Below are 18,778 nucleotides of genomic sequence, written 5' to 3'. Positions count from 1 at the left end.
TTGATAAATAAATATCCAGCCAATCTTTTGACTTCTCATAATTTCTCATATTATGGAAAGAGTTCCATCAGTACTGAAAAGAGGTCGCGAGTCAGGACAATGGCAAGTGTTATCTGTCCCCAACATTGTGGCACAGGTTTGAGTCACAGGAATTATTAGAGTCAAGAGAATCAGCCTCTCCACAAAAAGTGGAGTCTGACTCCTCTATGGTTAATTTCTGCAGTAAATCATAAAGCAAGTTTTTTATTGATCAATTAATTATGAACATGAGTAGGCATAAGATTTGGAACAAGGAAATACATGGTTATACATACACTTGCATTTTGTTATTGTCTAAACCATTACGTGAACCAATTAACTACTTACTTTATAAATGCACAATTTAACTTTTAGAAGACCCAGATTCCAAAAAGTGGCGGTAAGGCTGCATACCTACTACCTCCCTTCACCCTGTTAACTGCTATAGGGGAGAGCCTTGTGCATTGAGTACAACCTTTTTAATTCCACTAGTTTTAGACCTTAAAAACTTTCATGCATTTCATAAAAATGGCTGTTCAAACTAAAAAACTCATTATTTGAACAGATCACCAACCCCATATCAATCTCCCCTTCCTGTTGAAGAAAGATTAAATTGTTAAAAATATCAGAATATGTGGATTTCTCATGATTTGTGCTTATCATGAATTTTGTATCTTTGATTTATTTCAGTCCCTAAAGTGAAATGATTTGATTGTGTCTCCCACTCTATATATATGGTGTATCATGGAAAAAAGGGTATCAAGTTGAGTGAATGAAATATTTATCAAAAAATAAAAATAAAAATAAAAATTGAGTGAATGAAAGATGTAGCCCCCTAGGGCTTTGTGTGTGTGCATTTAGGCCAATATTGGCCGAACCACATTAAACATTTGTGTTCTTTCTTTTCTCTTTTCTATCCATATTCAACTTTATTGCCTTATTACAAAATTCAACTTCGATAGTTCCTTTTCTTTTATCCTTTTCATTTTTATTTGTTCTATCATTATATGCTTGCTAAATCAGATGCATTCTTGAATAGGTGATCCATCTTTGAACTACAAGTGCATACATTTTTTTGCACACTCTATACCAATATGTCTCCTTAAATATTTTGTTAGGTGTGATGATGTATTATTAAAAATTTTGCAGCATCCGACAATCCATACCATGATGCAATTCTTCTACAGGGCCGTTTGGTAAAACTTAAATTCAGCTTAAAGCAGCTTTTAGCTTAAATTAAGTTAGATTGGTGTGTTTGGTACAGATTATGGGGATAGATTATGGCTTATTTTAATAGTAATTTCTTGTATTTTTATTGCAATAAACATTTTTTTGTTTCCTTTTCAACTCAATATTATTACAAAAAACATTTAAAAAATAAAAAAAAAGTAAGAAAATAAATTTGAGGTCATGAAATGTACAAAATTAGGTACTAATTAATCAACTTCCATTAATGAAATAACTTTTTCACAATTTAAAGAAAAGAAAATGACAATTAAAAATTTTCTGTTCATAAGGGCAAAAAGGACAATTATACAGCAAAAAGCTATTTTACAGCTTATTTACCAAACACTACTCTACTGCTTAAATCTATAATCCCACAGTTACATCAAACAGGTTACCAGCTTATACTCACAGCTATAAACTATAATCTGTTAAGTTATAATCTATAATCACTTTCCAACAGCTCTACCAAACGGGGCCTACATTGTATTAGGTGAAGGGGAAAGGACCAAATTAGTTTACTATTTTTTTTTTTTGGCCCCTTAAATAGTATATGATCCACTTAACAGGTTTCATTTGTTAGTCAACTATACTCGTGCTTAAGCTATTCATGCATCCTTATCTGCTGAAAAAAATTTAGTTGTTTTCAACTCAAGAAATTAGAGACTACATTAAGTGAGAACCAGACTCATATTGTGGCTTCCTTCAAAGCTAGCATGATACTTGGTTAGTCCCACAGTAATGAAATTTAAAAAATGGTCATTCAGGTTAATCTAATGTTTCCCTTAAAGTAACTAAATTTTTATATAACAAAAAGTGCTAGTATTTGCACAGAGATGAATTGCCAATGCAGCAACCTCAAAACAAAACTAGCTGCAATGCAGGGTACCAAAATAATATGAAATCGCATACTTGGTATAGTGTCAGTGCAGCCAAATGAAATGCTAATAAAGGATGATACTTGGTATAGTGTAAGTCGGGAATGCATGTTTTTTAGAATTTATTCCTTTTCTTGTATTTCAAGGTCAACAAATGATATTAACTATGTCAAAATTCAACTTTTTTTACAGCTGAAAGATATGGCTGAAAAAGTGCCTCAAGATTCTTCTCTTGGCATAAAATCAAGTTCGCTTGTTGGAACCACCTCAAGTACTCCGAGTCAATCTTCTACTGGGAGCCATATGACAAGCAATGCACATCTTGAGCCTTCCTTTGATGGCCACATTTTAATTCCAATGTTGTCCAATGGATCCGTGGGACAATCTGAAAAATCAGAGTGGGATATACATGAAAGTGGTGCGTAGTGCAAGTGCATACACAACTTGTTTCCCTCCACTAGTACGATCTCAGATGGGTTTGCTTCAGGTATTGCAAACTTTTGTCTTCTATAAACTTACTCATTACTTGCTTTGAGAATAATATCTATGACAAAAAGTAGCCTTTGACCATTCAAACTGGAATATATTAACCTAAAACATAATTTTGAAGTAATTTTGATACTTTTGCTAGACTTCTTAAAAATAAAAAATAAAAAATAAAAATTGTGCTGTCATTTTCTTTCTAAAGAATAGTTGGACATGCGACCTTTTGAATATCCTATTTATAATTTTGATGTTATCTGATAAGCTTGCTGATCACCAAATTGTTCCTGTTAATATCCAGTATAGTGTTGCTTCTCGAATTCTATCTGTTTTGTGGACATGCAAAGACCAACAAGGCTTTGATTATAAACAATCTTATTATCCACGACCAATATTAAACATGGATAGACTACCTTAGCCAGGGCAATCCTAACTCGTAAGCTCCCCTTTTCTTCCTCTTGGATATGCTTCTAGAAGATTCTTGTAACCGTTGTAGTTGCCACACAAGAAGTTTGATACATTCTATAACATTTAATTACTTTCCTCCCAGTGGTGGAAAAAGGTACTGATTGAAATGCCCACATTGGGTGGTGATTGGTCACAATTAAACTACTTTTGTCCATGATTCCATTTTCTATAGAAACAAGAGGAACCTTGGTTATACTTTCTTTTTTTTGTTTTGTTTTTTAATGAGAACCTTGGTTATACTTGTTTGTACAGCTCTGCCATTACCATATATTTCATGCTTACACTCGAATCTTTTATTAACATTGACAGTTGGAACCAATTTGACGAGGATCAAAGCTTGAGACAGATGGTGGGCTGTGAACAAGATCAAGATATGTGCAAAGGACATCCGTTGCATACAGCAATGTCATCAGAAAAATGGAAGCTGATAAATAGGTAATTCTTGTTTGAAAAAGAATTTTGATCACTTGATGGATCTAGAATTACCCGAAGGATCCGGGACCAACAAAAAGCCAAGAGAGGTTAGCTGGTAAAGAGAGAAATGAAGTAAGTGGTAGATAGAAAAATTGTAAATCATGTGTACATATTTCTGCTACCTATTAGAGTGAGCTCTGCAGTGTTGTACAAATTTTGGTTCCAAAATGTTATGCTTTAAGCTGTTTCAATATCTCTTTTTTTTTTTTTTTTTCGCTTGTTTGTTTTTTTAATTATTATTATCACTAATTATTTATAGTGAGCCATGATGGTAGTGCCATCAGAACTTTGGAACAGGTGATATTCATAGGTCAACAAGAGTGGAAATGTCTAAAATAATTACAATCTCATGAAATCTAGGAATTCTAGAACAAAAATGCTCCTCACTCATCTCTCTGACTCAATCTTGATATCTGTCTCTCTTCTCTCGTCTCTCTCTTACACACTCTCTCTCTCTCTAAACAACTAAAAATCTCTTTTTATACTTATATTTGGATAAAAAAAAGTATTTTTAATCATTGGATTTGAATTTTATAAAATTAGTATCATTAAAAAATATGTATGTTGCATTTAGAATGAGACTAATTTTAAATATATTTATTAAAATAATTATTTCAATTAAATAAAAATTTTGCATAATAAAAAATGAGATGTGTGTTTGGAGTAGGTATGAATTTTCAGGCAAATTACGCTTGTATGGCAGAGACCCATCTTAGAGAGCAATGCTGACTCTCTTCAAAGAACCATCCCAATACAAACTCGTTCCTTCTTTCTATTTCCCAATATACCAAGCAGGGTTTTTCGGATAGTTTCAGTTGGCGAGTTTAGTGATCCAAAGTTTCAATTTCGAGTTTTTTTAATTTTTATGATTTTGTGTGGTATTTGTTTGGCAGAGAGATGGTGTGGAGTGGTGGTAAAGTGATAGGCAGATAAATGTTTTTGTAGTGTGAATGGTGGGTTGCGCTGTGCTGTGGTGGCAGTGGTGATGGATGTGGATGTCTATTGCAAAGGGGGTGAAGGAGATGAAAGAGAAATGTAAAATGAGGAAATACCATTTTCACCTCTAAATTTTCACGTATTTTTTAATTTGACTCTTAAATTTTGATTAATATTAATTTTACATTCAAATTTTTGAATTTTTTTAATTTGACTCTTAGATTTTGATTAATATTAATTTTACATTCAAACTTTCGAATTTTTTTAATTTGACTCTTAGATTTTGATTAATATTAATTTTACATTCAAACTTTCAAAATTTTAATCAATTTAGCTCATGCCGACACATTCCGTCTTCAATCAGACTATATGTGCTAGTATGACACTAAAGTTCAATTGAAATTTTATTTTATCCTTTAAACTATATCAAAAAAAATCAATTTGCCCCCAAATTAAAAATCAATTTGCCTCTTAAACTATGCCTTAAAAATTAATTTGCCCCTCACATCAGCACATTTCATCCAATTGTAGACGGAATATGACGGCATGAGTCAAACTAATCAAAAATTTGAAAGTTTAGATGTAAAATTGATATTAATTGAAGTCTGGAGATCAAATTAAAAAATGCATGAAAGTTTAGGGGACAAACTGCTATTTTCTCAAGTAAAATATATTTTTTGCTCTTAAAAAACGATCGCATGTCATTCACACGTAACCAATTTTCAATTAAAATTAAGTTATCACTTGGATTAAATTAATGTAAAATTTAAAATCAAAATGGAGCAAATGGAAAAGATCAAAATCACAGAGGGCAAAGTACATGAATTATTGACCTAATTTGCTCAAAATATTCTGAAACCACTTTTTGAAAAGAAAACATTATTTGTAATCTCCAAGTGAAAATTAGGGCAAATTACATATACCCCTCGAGGTTTGGTTAAATTACAAATACCCCTTGAGGTTTGAGAAATTATAAATTCCTCCTGAATGCTATATTTGCATAACAAATTAGGGGGTAATTTGTTATGAAATTTAAACCTCAGGGGGTAAATTGTTATGAAAATACAAACCTAGGGGGCGGGGTGTAATTTTCAAAACCTCAAGGGTATCTGTAATTTAGCCAAACCTCAAGGGAGGTATATGTAATTTGCCCTGAAAATTATTAATCAGTGCATTTGTCAAAAAGTTATTATAGATTAGTGAAAAAGTTTGTCTTTAATCATTAATACTTATAAAATTTATCATTTATTTGTACAATCTTGCTACAGACCTCTAATTAGAGGTCATTCCGTACAGCTCTAATGAGCTGTTCGGGAATTAAAAAAAAAAAAACAGTGAAGTAAAAGACAAAAATAGGAGAAGAAAAAGACAAATTAGAGGTGCATTAGAGGTGTTTTTTTAGAGGTTCAAATCATTTTTCTTATTTGTATTATTTTTAAGGAAAATGGTCTGTACCCCACTGGGGTGACCGCCAGGGCCCAGTGGTCTCTAATTGGTCTATTTTTATTTTTTGTTTTGTTTGTTTTTTTGATCCTTGAAATTTTCCCTTAAAATTAAGGTAGTTATGAACTCTATTGGATGTAATGACAACTGTGTCTTGGTGTAAATGACAACTATGGCTTGCGAAAGTGTTATTTTTTTATCATTTTTTTAATGCCTAGAAAACTCTCAATGTAGGACTCTTAAGATTCACTCTTACAAACTAAACTGGAAAAAAGCTAGTCAATCTACCCAAATCGTCAAATTTTTACTTAAATAGAAAGGGATTCACTTAAATAGTAAAGAATTCGAATCTTAATCTGTGAAAAAAAGAACAAATTTTCTTACTAACTAGAATGACCCATCAATGGTGCAAAAGTGTTATTTACACAAGATAGAAGTGTTTAATGTTCGTAGACAATGGTCTGCTTTAAGTAAAGTCATTCATTGCTTTTCATAGCAAAAGATTGAAAAAGAGCTCTTTATTATGCCTAGAATTGCTTTACATAGGAGATTTGAAAAGGAATTTAAAAAAGAAAAAAAAAAGATTGGTAAAATATAAATAAAATATATCTATATTTCATCTAATTTCATACATTTTTTTTTTTTTTTTTCAAATTCCTTCTTAAATCTCTCAACTAAATATAAGGTAAGAGTTTACCTCATAAAATTAGCTGGATTCACGACAGTCAATGAGTAGAGAGAAAAATGGAGAAAAACGACAAAATGGATTGAAACTAAATGAGTCAACTTGGTTTACTAAGTGAAATCACACATTAAATTTGTCGTTTCATGTAACTTCAACATAATAGTCACATTGGCTACATAGTTAAGGTGACACTGTGTTAGCCACATTAGCTACATAGCAAAGGTGATATGATCAACTCCGCATAAAATCTGTAACGAAATAAGTCTTAGAATATATATACATATATATATATATATATAATTGTGATTTCACTTAACATCTTCAATTTGTAATTTAAAAAATTATTATATTTTACCAGATAATTTTTGAAGTGTAAACAAAATAGTGAGAAATCATATTCTTATCAAACCAACTGTAAATTCTAAACCACCTTCGCTGTGATTTAAATGAATAGTGAGTTAACAAGGAACCATTTCCAACATGAAGATTTCACAAGCACCAAGAAAGGTAGTTGTAACCATGGAAAGTATTTTTCTACAATTTGCAATTTTTCATTCCAATGGTCAATCAATCATCCGGGCAACACATACACGAAAAGAAAGTCCAAAATTTAACTCTAAAATCTGTCCAAAATCTAGAGACGGTGAATGAATGATCACTGGTATAACGAAATCGAAGAACACCAAGGATTTGTTTACCAGAATGCCCCTCGGTGTCCTTCATAGGCAAGAATTTCTATTATTTCAGTCAGTGCTTGGGTCAACTTCATCGATGGATTCGCCAATGATTTCTTGAGCTTCTTCAAGTGCCGACTCCTTCTCATCGGCAGCGTACAGAATCTTCTTGATTGCCACAGCCATCTGCCAGTGATTTGAACACGGCCATCCAGAGTAAAGAAACCGTGAAGATTGATAAGACAATAAAGCATATCAGAGTCAAAACCACGCAGAACAATCATGGAGATTGATGTATATGGAAATATGAGTCGTAAAGGCATTGTAGAAGCACAAACAAAAAAACATAGAGAAAATCTTACCGGAATATGTTCTAGCTCGGGAGTCTGACAGAGTATTTCAATATCTCGTAACTTTGCAAAATAGAAATCTCTTTCTTTTTCCAAGACATCCACAGATAGCTGAAGATCAGTGATCTGGATGGAGAGCACAAAACAAATCTCATTACAACTTAGCATTGTTCATTGGAGTTAGACAAAACAGACTAAGATAATATCTTTCAAATTTACAGGACATCCATTAAAAAAGAGCAATGTAAAAATGAACATCATTGAGCAGTTCAATAAAGATTTGCAGGCAACATATATTAACTGCAAGACAGAACCATATCTATAAAGCCATCTTTAAGCAGGTAAACTCGTGGCTAGGGCTGGTAAACGAGCTGAGTCGAGCCAAATAATAGGTTGTTTAAGCTTGGTTTGATAACAAGTTTTTGAACATATGTTTAAGCTTGACTTGTTTTCAATCTCGAATGAGCTGTTAATGAGCCGAATATTAATCGAGCTCAAGTAGCTTGGTTTTTTATAGTGTATATGTACTTATTGAGCTGAGCAATAGGTTGTTCAAACTTGGTTTGGAAGCTCAAGCTTGGCTTGTTTACATTGCAAGCCAATCGTGAACGAGCTTTTAACAAGCCAAACACGAGTAGCTTGATTTGTTTTATAACCCTACCCGTGGCATGTTGTCCAAAGCACATATCCTCCGAAATTGAATAAGACTTTTTCCATCAATTAGATATGCTCAACCACAGCAGCTTGGAGAATTAAACTTGCATGCAATTCAAAATCTAAACCAAAAAATGAAGGCACCCAAGAAATTCTAATGCCAATACCTCCTTGTTCAGAGCTTGAATCTCTCCCGAAGTAGCACCTGTTTTACCTTGCTTAGTCCCTATATCAATTGATTACCAAACAACAATGATAAGGATTGAACCTATAAATTAAAAATAAACGAAAATTTGGAAGAAGAAATTTTGTGGTACAGGCTGACCAAAAGTCTCACCAAGACCTATTCCACAACCAGAGCCAGAATTATGCAAATTGTTTGCTTGCAGTGATTTTGAGTTCTTGTAAGAACCCTTCGGATATCGTTCTTTACCACCCTTGCTTCTGCGCTCCACAGGATCATAGTTCCTGGAAGAAACCAATAAACATGTCAGAAAAAGTATAATAAATTCTGGTTGTCACTTGTCATATGAATCATGTACAAAGAATTATGGAATAAGCATCATACTCATTCATAATGCCACCATTTACAGAATCACAATAGCGTTTTAGCCATTGTAAAAATTCCAAGTTGTCCAAAGGTCGACCCTTAACTAGTCTATTGACTTCAATATGCTGCAATCAAAAAAAATTAAATTAGTTCATGCAAATAAAATTTGCAACCACATTCAAACACCTGTATAACCGACTTTGCCTATGCATGTCTAAGTCATTGTTAGTGAGAGTAAGAGCAATACCAAAATTGTGAAGCTTTTGCTCTATGTGCATTGGTGATTAGAATGCTTATCCTCAATTGTTTGGCTTCCACAAGGGCATTTAACACAGCAACGAGAACAAATAAAATAAAATAAAATAAAAGAGTAGCTTCAATTCATTTGAAGTCGTAAACTGCAAAGAGAATGATGCTCAATGTGAATGCATGCTTTTTAAGTCATTTATATGGCATCATGGTTGTGCTTGTGACAAAGGCATAGCTAGCATTGCATCACCAGATTTACCCAAAAAAAAAAAAATCTCATTTTTTTCCACCCACAATTACCTCAAAACTGAGACAATCAATCAATAAAATTTGAATTTGGCAAATTATCCTTTGTAAAATATTCCAATGTAACTATGGCATGCAGGGACATTTAGGAGAATGGTACCATAAATAAGGACAATTTTTTGCAGCATACGATTGGCTGGGTGGTCCAAGGAAGCATGATTAGGGGTTTAGATGTCGGCAGAGTTGGCGGTGGTTATCCACCCAAAAAGAGTTGGCGGTGGAAATTTAGTTTCAATACTTCAACATCCATTTGTAGGTGAGATGAGGAGCACCCGAGATATTTACGATGATTTCTTATTTTCTTGGAGATGGTGTCCAAAATGAAAGTGAGAATTAGAAAAGAGCAAGATTATTCATGTGGGTGAGATGCGAAATGTACTAGGCTTGACAAATGTTTAAAGGTTAGCTCTTCCCCCACAACTTATTTGGTCCTTCCTCTAGGATTTTTGTTTAAAGCTACATCTGTGTGGGATGGTGTGGTAAAAAGGTTTGCAATTTGGCTAGTTGGATGGAAGCGATAGTGTCTCTTTAAGGAAGGCAAACTTACTCGGGAAATTATTTAATAATCCCGAAACACCACGTGGTCATACTCCAAACCAATCATCAATTACTTAGCCTCCATGTTGTTCCCCATCCCCAACATAAATAGTGGGCCCCTACCCCTATCTACCAATCAAAACTTTATAGAGCACCACGTGTCCATACTCTGGGAATACTGAATAATTACCCAACTTACTCTCATTAAGAGTATTTTGGAGATGTTGAACCCCTTTTGGCGCCTTTAATAATATTTATTTATTAAAAATAATAATAATAATCATTAAGCTACTACACGAGTTTGGAATGTCTCTAAATAGGGATTTACCTTGTCAATTTTCAGTTTATTAAATACTTCTTGCAGCACTTTGTAATTCTGGATCATATCATATTCTGATTTTGCGTCAAAATTCACCTACAATAAATCACATTAGATTAGAGATTTTTATTCAACGAACAACATCAAAGAATCAGATAAATGGAACATAACGAAACAAAAGTACAGTAGTCACCTTGTGCATTGGAACAACTCCTGGATAGGTCATGTCCATCATCTGACATTGCACAGCACCGGAAGCACCCTAACACAAAATAGAATGATTATACAAATGAAAAGTTAATATTTCCATGCAAAAATGATGAGACCAGAATGGCACATTTTACATTATTACATCAAGTGAAACCACCATTTTAAATGAGTATCAAGGTTTCTAAACCAGTTTTTGGAGTCTGTTCAAATTATGTCAAATAAATCTTTGATGGGAAACCAAATCCTAGATAAGGCTTGAAAGTCCATCTCCATTTCTCTTTTATTTTTTCTCTAAATTTATTTTGACTTTCAAAACTCAGTATCTATAGAAATAAATATTGGCAGGGTTGTTGCCAATCTCCAACTAAATTCAGAAATCATATAGATTGAATGAGGAGATTATCCCTGCAGTTCCTTGGACATGTTAACACGTCATGTGGGGACTTTCTCATTGGTCAACCAATATTCTTGCTATAATTCCCCAAATAGCCACATCATCTCTCATTCAATTGATAAGCAATAAACGCAAACCATTACCATGAAATTTGACCTTTTATTAAGATAATAATAATTGCATTGGTAACAAACAATACAGGCCCAATACTCTTCCAATTTGCTTAAAACAACACAGACCTAATAACTATGAAAGTTGGTCACTATAACATTATTGTAAACAAAAATTACAGTAGCGTCAGAGCCTTCCTTGCTTACTATGAAGCATGGATACAAATATGAGATACAGATAAGGCGATACTACGACAAAATCAAAAAAAAAAAAAACAAATAGGATACCAAGACTTTCCGAATAATATTCTTGAATTTATTTTAATGATTATACTCTAATAGTATGCAAAATTTATTATAATTTTACTTTAATAGTGACCAAAACTTTCCGAAAAATATCTGATATTTCACAAAATTAACATTGGATACATTTATCCGCGACTACAGAGAGATACACATATATTGCACATACATGTATATATTTGATTGAATCAAAAGAAGAAGAAAAAATGAATACAAAAAAAAAAAAAAAGAAGGTATATTTTGTGTATATATAGATATATAGATATATTTGTGTGATCATGAAACCCTAAATGTAGTATACCTCTTCAATGCGAGACAGATTGAGCTGAAGCCTGGCATTGATCCATTGAAGAATCTCATTCCTCCCCACAAAGTACGCACTGTCCATCATCCCTATATTCGAAGCCATTTCTCTTTCTCTCTCTCTCTCTGTGTGTGTGTGCAGATCAAAGATAGAGATGAGATTTCAAACAACTTTTAGAGAGAGAAAGCCAAGAGGAGACGTTATACATATATGCATTTTTAGATTGAGAAAGAGGGGGGGAATGTGTCAGAAATGTGTGAAAATATGTGGCGTGTGGCTCAGGACAAATTATTGATTCGTCATGTCACGTAATCATGCCCCCTCATTCATTATAATTTATCATACTTGTGCTAAGTTTGACATTTTTAAAATAATACATCTTTTTATATTTTTATTTTTTTTTATCATATTCTTTTTTATTTTTTCGGTACATTCTTTTATAAAAAAATAAAAAATATAATTATTTAGATCATCACAAATAATTCCTTACTAATTAATATAAATTTGTAAATCGTATCCCTCCTATCAATTACAATATCGGACCATGATCGAAGATCAACCAATAACTTCTCTTTAGAGCCAATTTGAGAACAGAACTGAAAGTTCAATTTTGACTTTGAAGTTGTTTTTCATCCCATCACCCTTGTTTTTACATGTTTTTTCAAAAAAATAAAATTAAAAAGTCAAATTTTAATTAATTTTTCAAAATAATCTTTCGTTATATTTGATTAAGAAATTTAAGAAGATATTTGGAAAAAAAAATTATATAAAATTATGTAAAATATAAATATATATTATTTTTCACCTATATTTTTTACTTTTCTTTACAAATCTCTTCCTATTTTTTTCAACATTAGGGGAGGGGTGTTAACCGCCTCTTGCTATTGACAGACAATTGTACGCCTGTTTCTTGCATTTGAGTGTAGTATGTTTTTCTGGATAAAGCCTCTTGTTTTGGTCCTGGCAATAGGGCTGTTGAACCATTTGAGGCGCACAATTTGGGTTTTATTTTAGGTTTAAAATTTGCTTCTATATTAATTAACTAATTAATAAGAAGGTAAATTGTCTCGAATTAGCAAAATAAATTGGACCGTAGTATTTAAGTCTGCAAGACTTCTCACGAATTTCATTTCAATAATTTGAATTGATTATTTTTTACATTATAATGTATTGATCATTTATAATAAACAAAAATCAAATATATTTGATAAGCATATCTATGTTATTTTATTACATTTATCTTTTAAAAAATAGTTTATTTAATTTTTAAATAATATTTGTCATTCATTCTTTTACAAATAAATGTCATAACTTAGCGTGATTATGATTATCTACTATTATCGAATTGATTTTATTTATTTTTTTATGAATAATTAATACATTATTCTCTAAAAAATAAACAAATCAAATTATCAATATGAGACTAATAGTGAAGTGAGCCCACGGTCTCAAAGAACATGATCCAGTCCACCTCCTCCAACTAATAATATTAATAAGGATTTTAAAAGAGAGATTAATAATACTAATAAATAGGAAGATAACGATGAACCGTTAAAATAATTATTTTGAAAATTTAAATATGTTTATTGTAATAACAGAAACAGACGATTGGGAAGGGTTTGGCCGGCCTGACCAATGGAAAATTTCTTAAGCCACGTTTGGCATCTGTTTTTTTTTATTTCAAATTTTCAGTGGACTTCTTGTACATTTTTTTTATTTTTTCAAGTTTTAGGGCTTCAAATCTAAAAGCCTCTCTAAGTATTAAAAAAAAAGGGACAAATTATGCTGGCATCTTTTAAGATTTGATTTAGTTACATTTTATTTTCTGATGTTCTAAAATTTAAATTCTCACTCTGTGGTTAATAGTCTCATTTCACAAATTCCTACTTATATAAAAGGCCATAATTCTTATAAAAAAATAGAAAAAGTTACATTGAAAAAAAAAAAACAAAGGAAAAAATAAAAAATAAATAAGGAAGTAAAGTAAAGTAAGAAAAATAAATAAATATATGAGTTCAATATTTTTATTCATTCTAAATAATTATAATGACATGGGATTAATGTAATTTTTCAAATGTCGGAGGTGATATATATTAAACCCAAAACTCAGGGGTACAAGTGTAATTTATCCTAAAAAAATGGATTATTTTTTAGTTGACTTCTTTTAATTATTATTGTTTAACTTATAATTCAAAATTATAAAATCAAAAATCAAAATTCAGTCGACGGTGATACCACAACTTATGGAGAGAGAATTTAAGGAAGGAGAAATCTCATATTGAGATACCTGGACTGTGTAATATTTAAATTATTTAAATTAGCGAAAGATAAAGTGTGTTTGCTTAATTTTATTTGTAAATATTTATTAATTAATAACACCATTGCAATGCTATTTATTTTTTAGTCAACTACTATATATGTATTGGGAGAGATTTTTCTCCAGTTGGGATCCCAACTGGAGAGGGTTGTTAGGTCTCTGTAGGCTTATACAGAATTTGTATCGATAATTTGAATCGTTCAATATGTAAGTTTTGTCAAGTACATCATCTTTGTAAAAATCATATTGGTTAGATATCGATAGTCACTTGATCATATCACATTTATATAAATAATTTATTTTAAAAATCGTACTTATCGTTAACACAAGTATGATCTGATCAAGTGGCTATCTATATCCGATAGACCTTGTAGGGATAGAGTACTCGACGAGCCCTACAACTTAAATTGTTTAGATTATCGATACGAATTCTGTGGTGGATCTACAACAACTCAACAATAGCCTCTAGCTCGATTTAAATTGGAGAAAAGCCTTCCCATATGTAATATATTTTGTACTAGTGAAATTGTTTGTACTTGAGCCACTTCATTATTCAAAAACAAATAAATAAATAAATAATTGTTAAGTTTTTTTAATTTTAACTCTCAACTATGCTACATAAAATATTTTAATATTTTATTGTTATGAAATTGTATCTTCCTAACTAGGATCAATACGACATAAAATTGCAAATAACAAAGATAAAACGAATCAAATAAATCGCACACATTAAAATATAAAGATTTGCATGATTCATCCTTGCATAGGGCTACGTCTATGATTATTGCAATTTTTGTTATGATTAACAAATGATACAATTCTCTACAATACAAGCGGCGCTCCCTCATTATTTTTATAAGTATAAAAATTAGGATAACACAAAAGTAACAAAAAATTATTAAAGTATCCAAAAAAATTCGAGCCGATGGTAATTCCCCTTGACCCTCCTTTCCTTGTGAGAAGCCCTCCAAACTCCCTATTGAATTCAGGACTCAATATACAGTACTTATTAAAGTCTAAAAGACCCAACATATATAAATATTACATTTATTCATTATTAACCCTCAGCCACTCACACAATACCTTCTCTAAAAAATAATTTGTTTTATCATACTATACTATATAGGGAAGTACTGTGGTGCATGCCCTTTAAATGAAGTGCATCATATATATATTTTATAATTAAAATAAAAAAGACGTCATAATAGTAATTTTTTGAGTCATAATTAAAAAAAAAATTTTTTTGTCAAACTAAGGGGTTGTTTGGAGTGTCTCAAATAAGTGCACTTTTTGTCTTTTTGAACTAAAAAATTGAGGAAGAAAATATAGATGTTTGGGTTAACTTTTTGACTTTTTATGAAAAAATGTGTAATAAAAAATTGTAAAAATTGGTTTGTAAGAGAAAATTAGGATTAGGAGTTGTGCAGCCGTAATTATTGACTTTTGGTGAATAGTGTTAACTTTTTAATTTTTCGAGTAATTTTTTGACTTTTTGACTTTTCCTGGACATGTCAAACTTGGCCTAAATACAACATGAAGGATAACTATGGGTCATAACTAAAATAATGTCATAACTAAAGAAGAAAATTAATCATAATTAAAATGAAAATGACATAACTATGAATACATATGGTACACCTTTTTTAAAGGAGTGTATATTAGAATTTCTCCACTATATATTGTAAATTAATAAACAAGCCAAGCTTATATATTTTTAGAAATAATTTTTGTTTTGTTTGTTTACTTTAGTTTTGTAGTTTGTTTATAATTTTAATGTTTAATCCTTAATTGAGGAGTGACTTCTTTGCTAACTTATGAGGTAAAAAATTAATTTATTTATGAAGAATTTTTAGATTTTTTTACAATATATATATATATATATGCAAAAAATAACATGAATGAAAAAAGGAATATTAAAATTTCATAGAATGAATGTGATAGAATATAGCTTTTTTTTTTTTTTTAAGAAGTTAAAAAAAATAATTTAAAATTTTTTTAACTAAAATAATTCCTCGCCAAACGACTCTTTAATTGGTGCGTTTAGTGCCAAGTGGGAGAGGAATCATCATTTGATAAGAGGATCTAATATAAACTATAAAGGTGAAAGTTTGGTATTAGGTCAAGTTTTATATTTAAAGGGTAATTCTTAGGTGTGGAAGTGCATATTATATACATTTATGTAAATTTTTATAAATATATATAAATTATTTTAAAAAATTGTGTAAGTTTTATAAATATATATAAGTTAATTTATAAAAATTTAAAAAATCACAATTTATATATACTTATGAGAATTTATATAATTTTATAAAATAATTTATATATATTTATAAGAATTTATGTAAATACATATGATATATATCTTACATTGGCTTCTATCCAGTTCGGGATCGGACTGGACCGTGCTGTTGGGTCCATGGGGCCTACAGGTCTGATTTTGATATTCTAAACTGTTCAATGTGTAGAACTCGTCAAGTACTATATGCCTATAAAAAATCACGTTGATTGGATATCGATAGCTACGTGATCAAAACAGTTTTTTGTCAACCGTTAATTTGTTCACCATCTAATTTTTTTAGTACGAAACTGATTTGATCATATAGCTATTGATATCCGACCAATGTGATTTTTTGCAGGCATGTAGTACTCGACAAGTTCTACACATTGAACGGTTCAGATTATCAAAACGAGACCCATAATAGGCCCCTATAGGTCCAACAGCATGATTCAGTTCGATCCCAAACTGAACAGAAGCCGTAACCCATAAATATAAGGCCATAAAAGAGAAGGGTCATGAACCTGTTCATTTCTATGCTTATCAATGTCTCTTTCATCATCAACTACAGCTTTTTTGCATGAATGTGTAGTGTGGTTCATTATTATTATTATTATTATGTTGATTCCTTCTTGAAGATAGGATGTCCAATCAAACTAATCAATTTTAATTTGATCAACTATCATTATTATTTAGAATTAAATAGGATAACTTCGTTCATCATGAGCAAATTTAGACAATAATAATAGATATAGCTACACTATCACTTGATAACTACAAATACTCCCCAAAAAAATTCCTAAAAAAAATCATTATTATTATTTTAATGACAAGGACATTTCAGGTAAGATAACATCAGTAAATATTACAATCACTTACAAATTATTTATCTATACTATCTATATATCGGTAGTGAATAACTTATCATCAAAATAAATAAATAAATTAATTAAAAAAAAAAATCTATCGTGAATGCTTAAGTTGGTGTTTTGAAAATGGGAGATTTTTTTTAAGGTCCTTGATATTAAGATTTTATAGCATAAAAGACACTCTATGTTTGGCAAGAAAGTTTGGGTGGGTTTGGGGCTAAAATAGCCACAAAAAACAAAATAGGCTATTTTAGCCACAAAAAACAAAACATCAAATCCAACCCCTAATTATTACAATCCTCTCTCATAAAAAAAGCCAAAAAAGCCAAAAAACCAAAAAGCCCTTCCCAAACCAGGCTAAAATAGCCCAGGCTAAAATAGCCAAAAAGCCAAAAAGCCAAAAAGCCAACCCACTTCCCAAACGGAGGCTCAATATTTTCATAATGTCTAAGGTCCCTTAACATCGATCCAGAGAAAATTCGGCTCAGAGAAAATCTGATTCAGAGAAATTTGAAAATTTCTCTGGACTTCACTCTTCAGAGAAAATCCGAACTTTCTAGAGAAATTTCTAACTTAAGCCTTCATCTTTGTCCAGAGAAATTCTAAGAAGTTCAGAGAAATTTCTCTCTAGAGAAATTCTGGACTTCCTAGAGAAATTCCTAAAGCCTTCATCATCTTCTTTGTCTAGAGAAATTCTGAGAAGTTCAGAGAAATTTCTCTTTCTAAAGCCTTCATCATCTTCTTTGTGCAGAGAAATTCTGAGAAGCCCAGAGAAATTCTAGACTTCCCAAAGAAATTTCTAAAGCCTTCATCATCTTCTTTGTCCAGAGAAATTCTGAGAAATCTAGAGAAATTTCTCTCTAGAGAAATTCTAGACTTCTTAAAGAAATTCCTAAAGCCTTCATCACCTTCTTTGTCCAGAGAAATTTCTGAGAAGTCTAGAGAAATTTCTCTTCAGAGAAATTCTGGACTTCCCAGAGAAATTCCTAAAGCCTTCATCATCATCTTCTTTGTTCATCAACATCTTCCTCCAGAGAAATTCTGGGAATCCAAAGAAATTTCAAAACAAAATCACTTCTCAAAATATGCCTTGGAATAAACAATTCTCAAAAGAGTAAAGAAGAACAATCCGACAAGAAAACAAATTTGGCAAAAGTTCTAACATAAACAAACTTAATTCAGATTCAATATGACCAAATATGGGAGGAAAATTTCACAGAAACAAAACAAAGCAAGAACCAATTCCCATTCTCTTCCTTGCTTTCCCATTAACCTTTGCACTATCAACACCTACAGAATTAGCTCCACCAAACCATATCTTTTTCAACAATTCATACGTTTTTTTGCTCATGAGCCTTCGAAAAGTCCGATCCTCACCCATTTTACTCTTGCTAACATTGTTCTCATACTTCTTCTTCAACCTCCTCACTTTTTCAAACAATTGGGTCTTGCTAACATCAATGTGCAATGATTTCTTGATGAAATCATAATAAGCATTCATGTCTGCAAGTGGATCAGACCTTTTTTTCGCAATATATTAAATCGTACCTTTAAAAATCACAATCTCAACCAGTGGTCGACCGTTGTTTGCCATTTTTGTAGAGAGAGAATGAGAAGATTAGTGAGAGCTAGGGTTTAAACAGTATTGAAGTAGAGAGAGAGAAATGAAGTTTGATTTGAAAGAGTCCAATTTCTCTGTGATATATGAGTGTGAGGGTTGAGGGACCTTAGACATCATAAAACAATAT

The 18,778-nt window shown here is 31.3% G+C and overlaps 2 protein-coding genes across 5 annotated transcripts in view; one reads left to right on the top strand and one right to left on the bottom strand.

The window, feature by feature from the left end:
• Nucleotides 1-3,738, top strand: part of LOC114271142 (PH, RCC1 and FYVE domains-containing protein 1) — a 30,183-nt gene extending 26,445 nt beyond the window's left edge. For 2 of the 3 annotated variants that reach the window (XM_082866584.1, XM_082866585.1), the window contains 2 exons: nucleotides 2,313-2,607; nucleotides 3,381-3,738. In XM_082866584.1, the coding sequence (XP_082722710.1) occupies nucleotides 2,313-2,546 (234 nt within the window). In that variant the 3' untranslated portion in view covers nucleotides 2,547-2,607; nucleotides 3,381-3,738. Of the gene's footprint in view, nucleotides 1-1,167; nucleotides 1,215-2,312; nucleotides 2,608-3,380 lie in introns of those variants that run through there. The other variant, XM_028212752.2, reaches the window with a different exon arrangement.
• Nucleotides 3,739-7,138: 3,400 nt separating this feature from the next.
• On the bottom strand, nucleotides 7,139-11,876 carry LOC114271143 (microtubule-associated protein RP/EB family member 1A). 2 transcript variants are annotated; one of them, XM_028212754.2, is made up of 8 exons: nucleotides 11,567-11,876; nucleotides 10,442-10,510; nucleotides 10,258-10,344; nucleotides 8,856-8,962; nucleotides 8,625-8,755; nucleotides 8,455-8,513; nucleotides 7,646-7,759; nucleotides 7,139-7,469 (listed from the first exon to the last, which is right to left on the bottom strand). In XM_028212754.2, the coding sequence occupies exons 1-8, from the start codon at nucleotides 11,672-11,674 to the stop codon at nucleotides 7,353-7,355; spliced, it is 792 nt and encodes a 263-aa protein (XP_028068555.1). In that variant the 5' UTR covers nucleotides 11,675-11,876; the 3' UTR covers nucleotides 7,139-7,352. The 2 variants fall into 2 exon arrangements, with proteins under 2 accessions (XP_028068555.1, XP_028068554.1); XM_028212753.2 differs by having other exon boundaries at nucleotides 8,613-8,755; nucleotides 11,567-11,791.
• Between the last annotated feature and the right edge of the window lie 6,902 nt (nucleotides 11,877-18,778).

Source organism: Camellia sinensis, chromosome 4, assembly GCF_055761805.1.
Source record: "Camellia sinensis isolate YWXY chromosome 4, ASM5576180v1, whole genome shotgun sequence".
NCBI lineage: Eukaryota > Viridiplantae > Streptophyta > Magnoliopsida > Ericales > Theaceae > Camellia > Camellia sinensis.
Note: the sequence above shows the minus strand (reverse complement) of the source record. Positions and strands in the feature narration are given on the sequence as shown.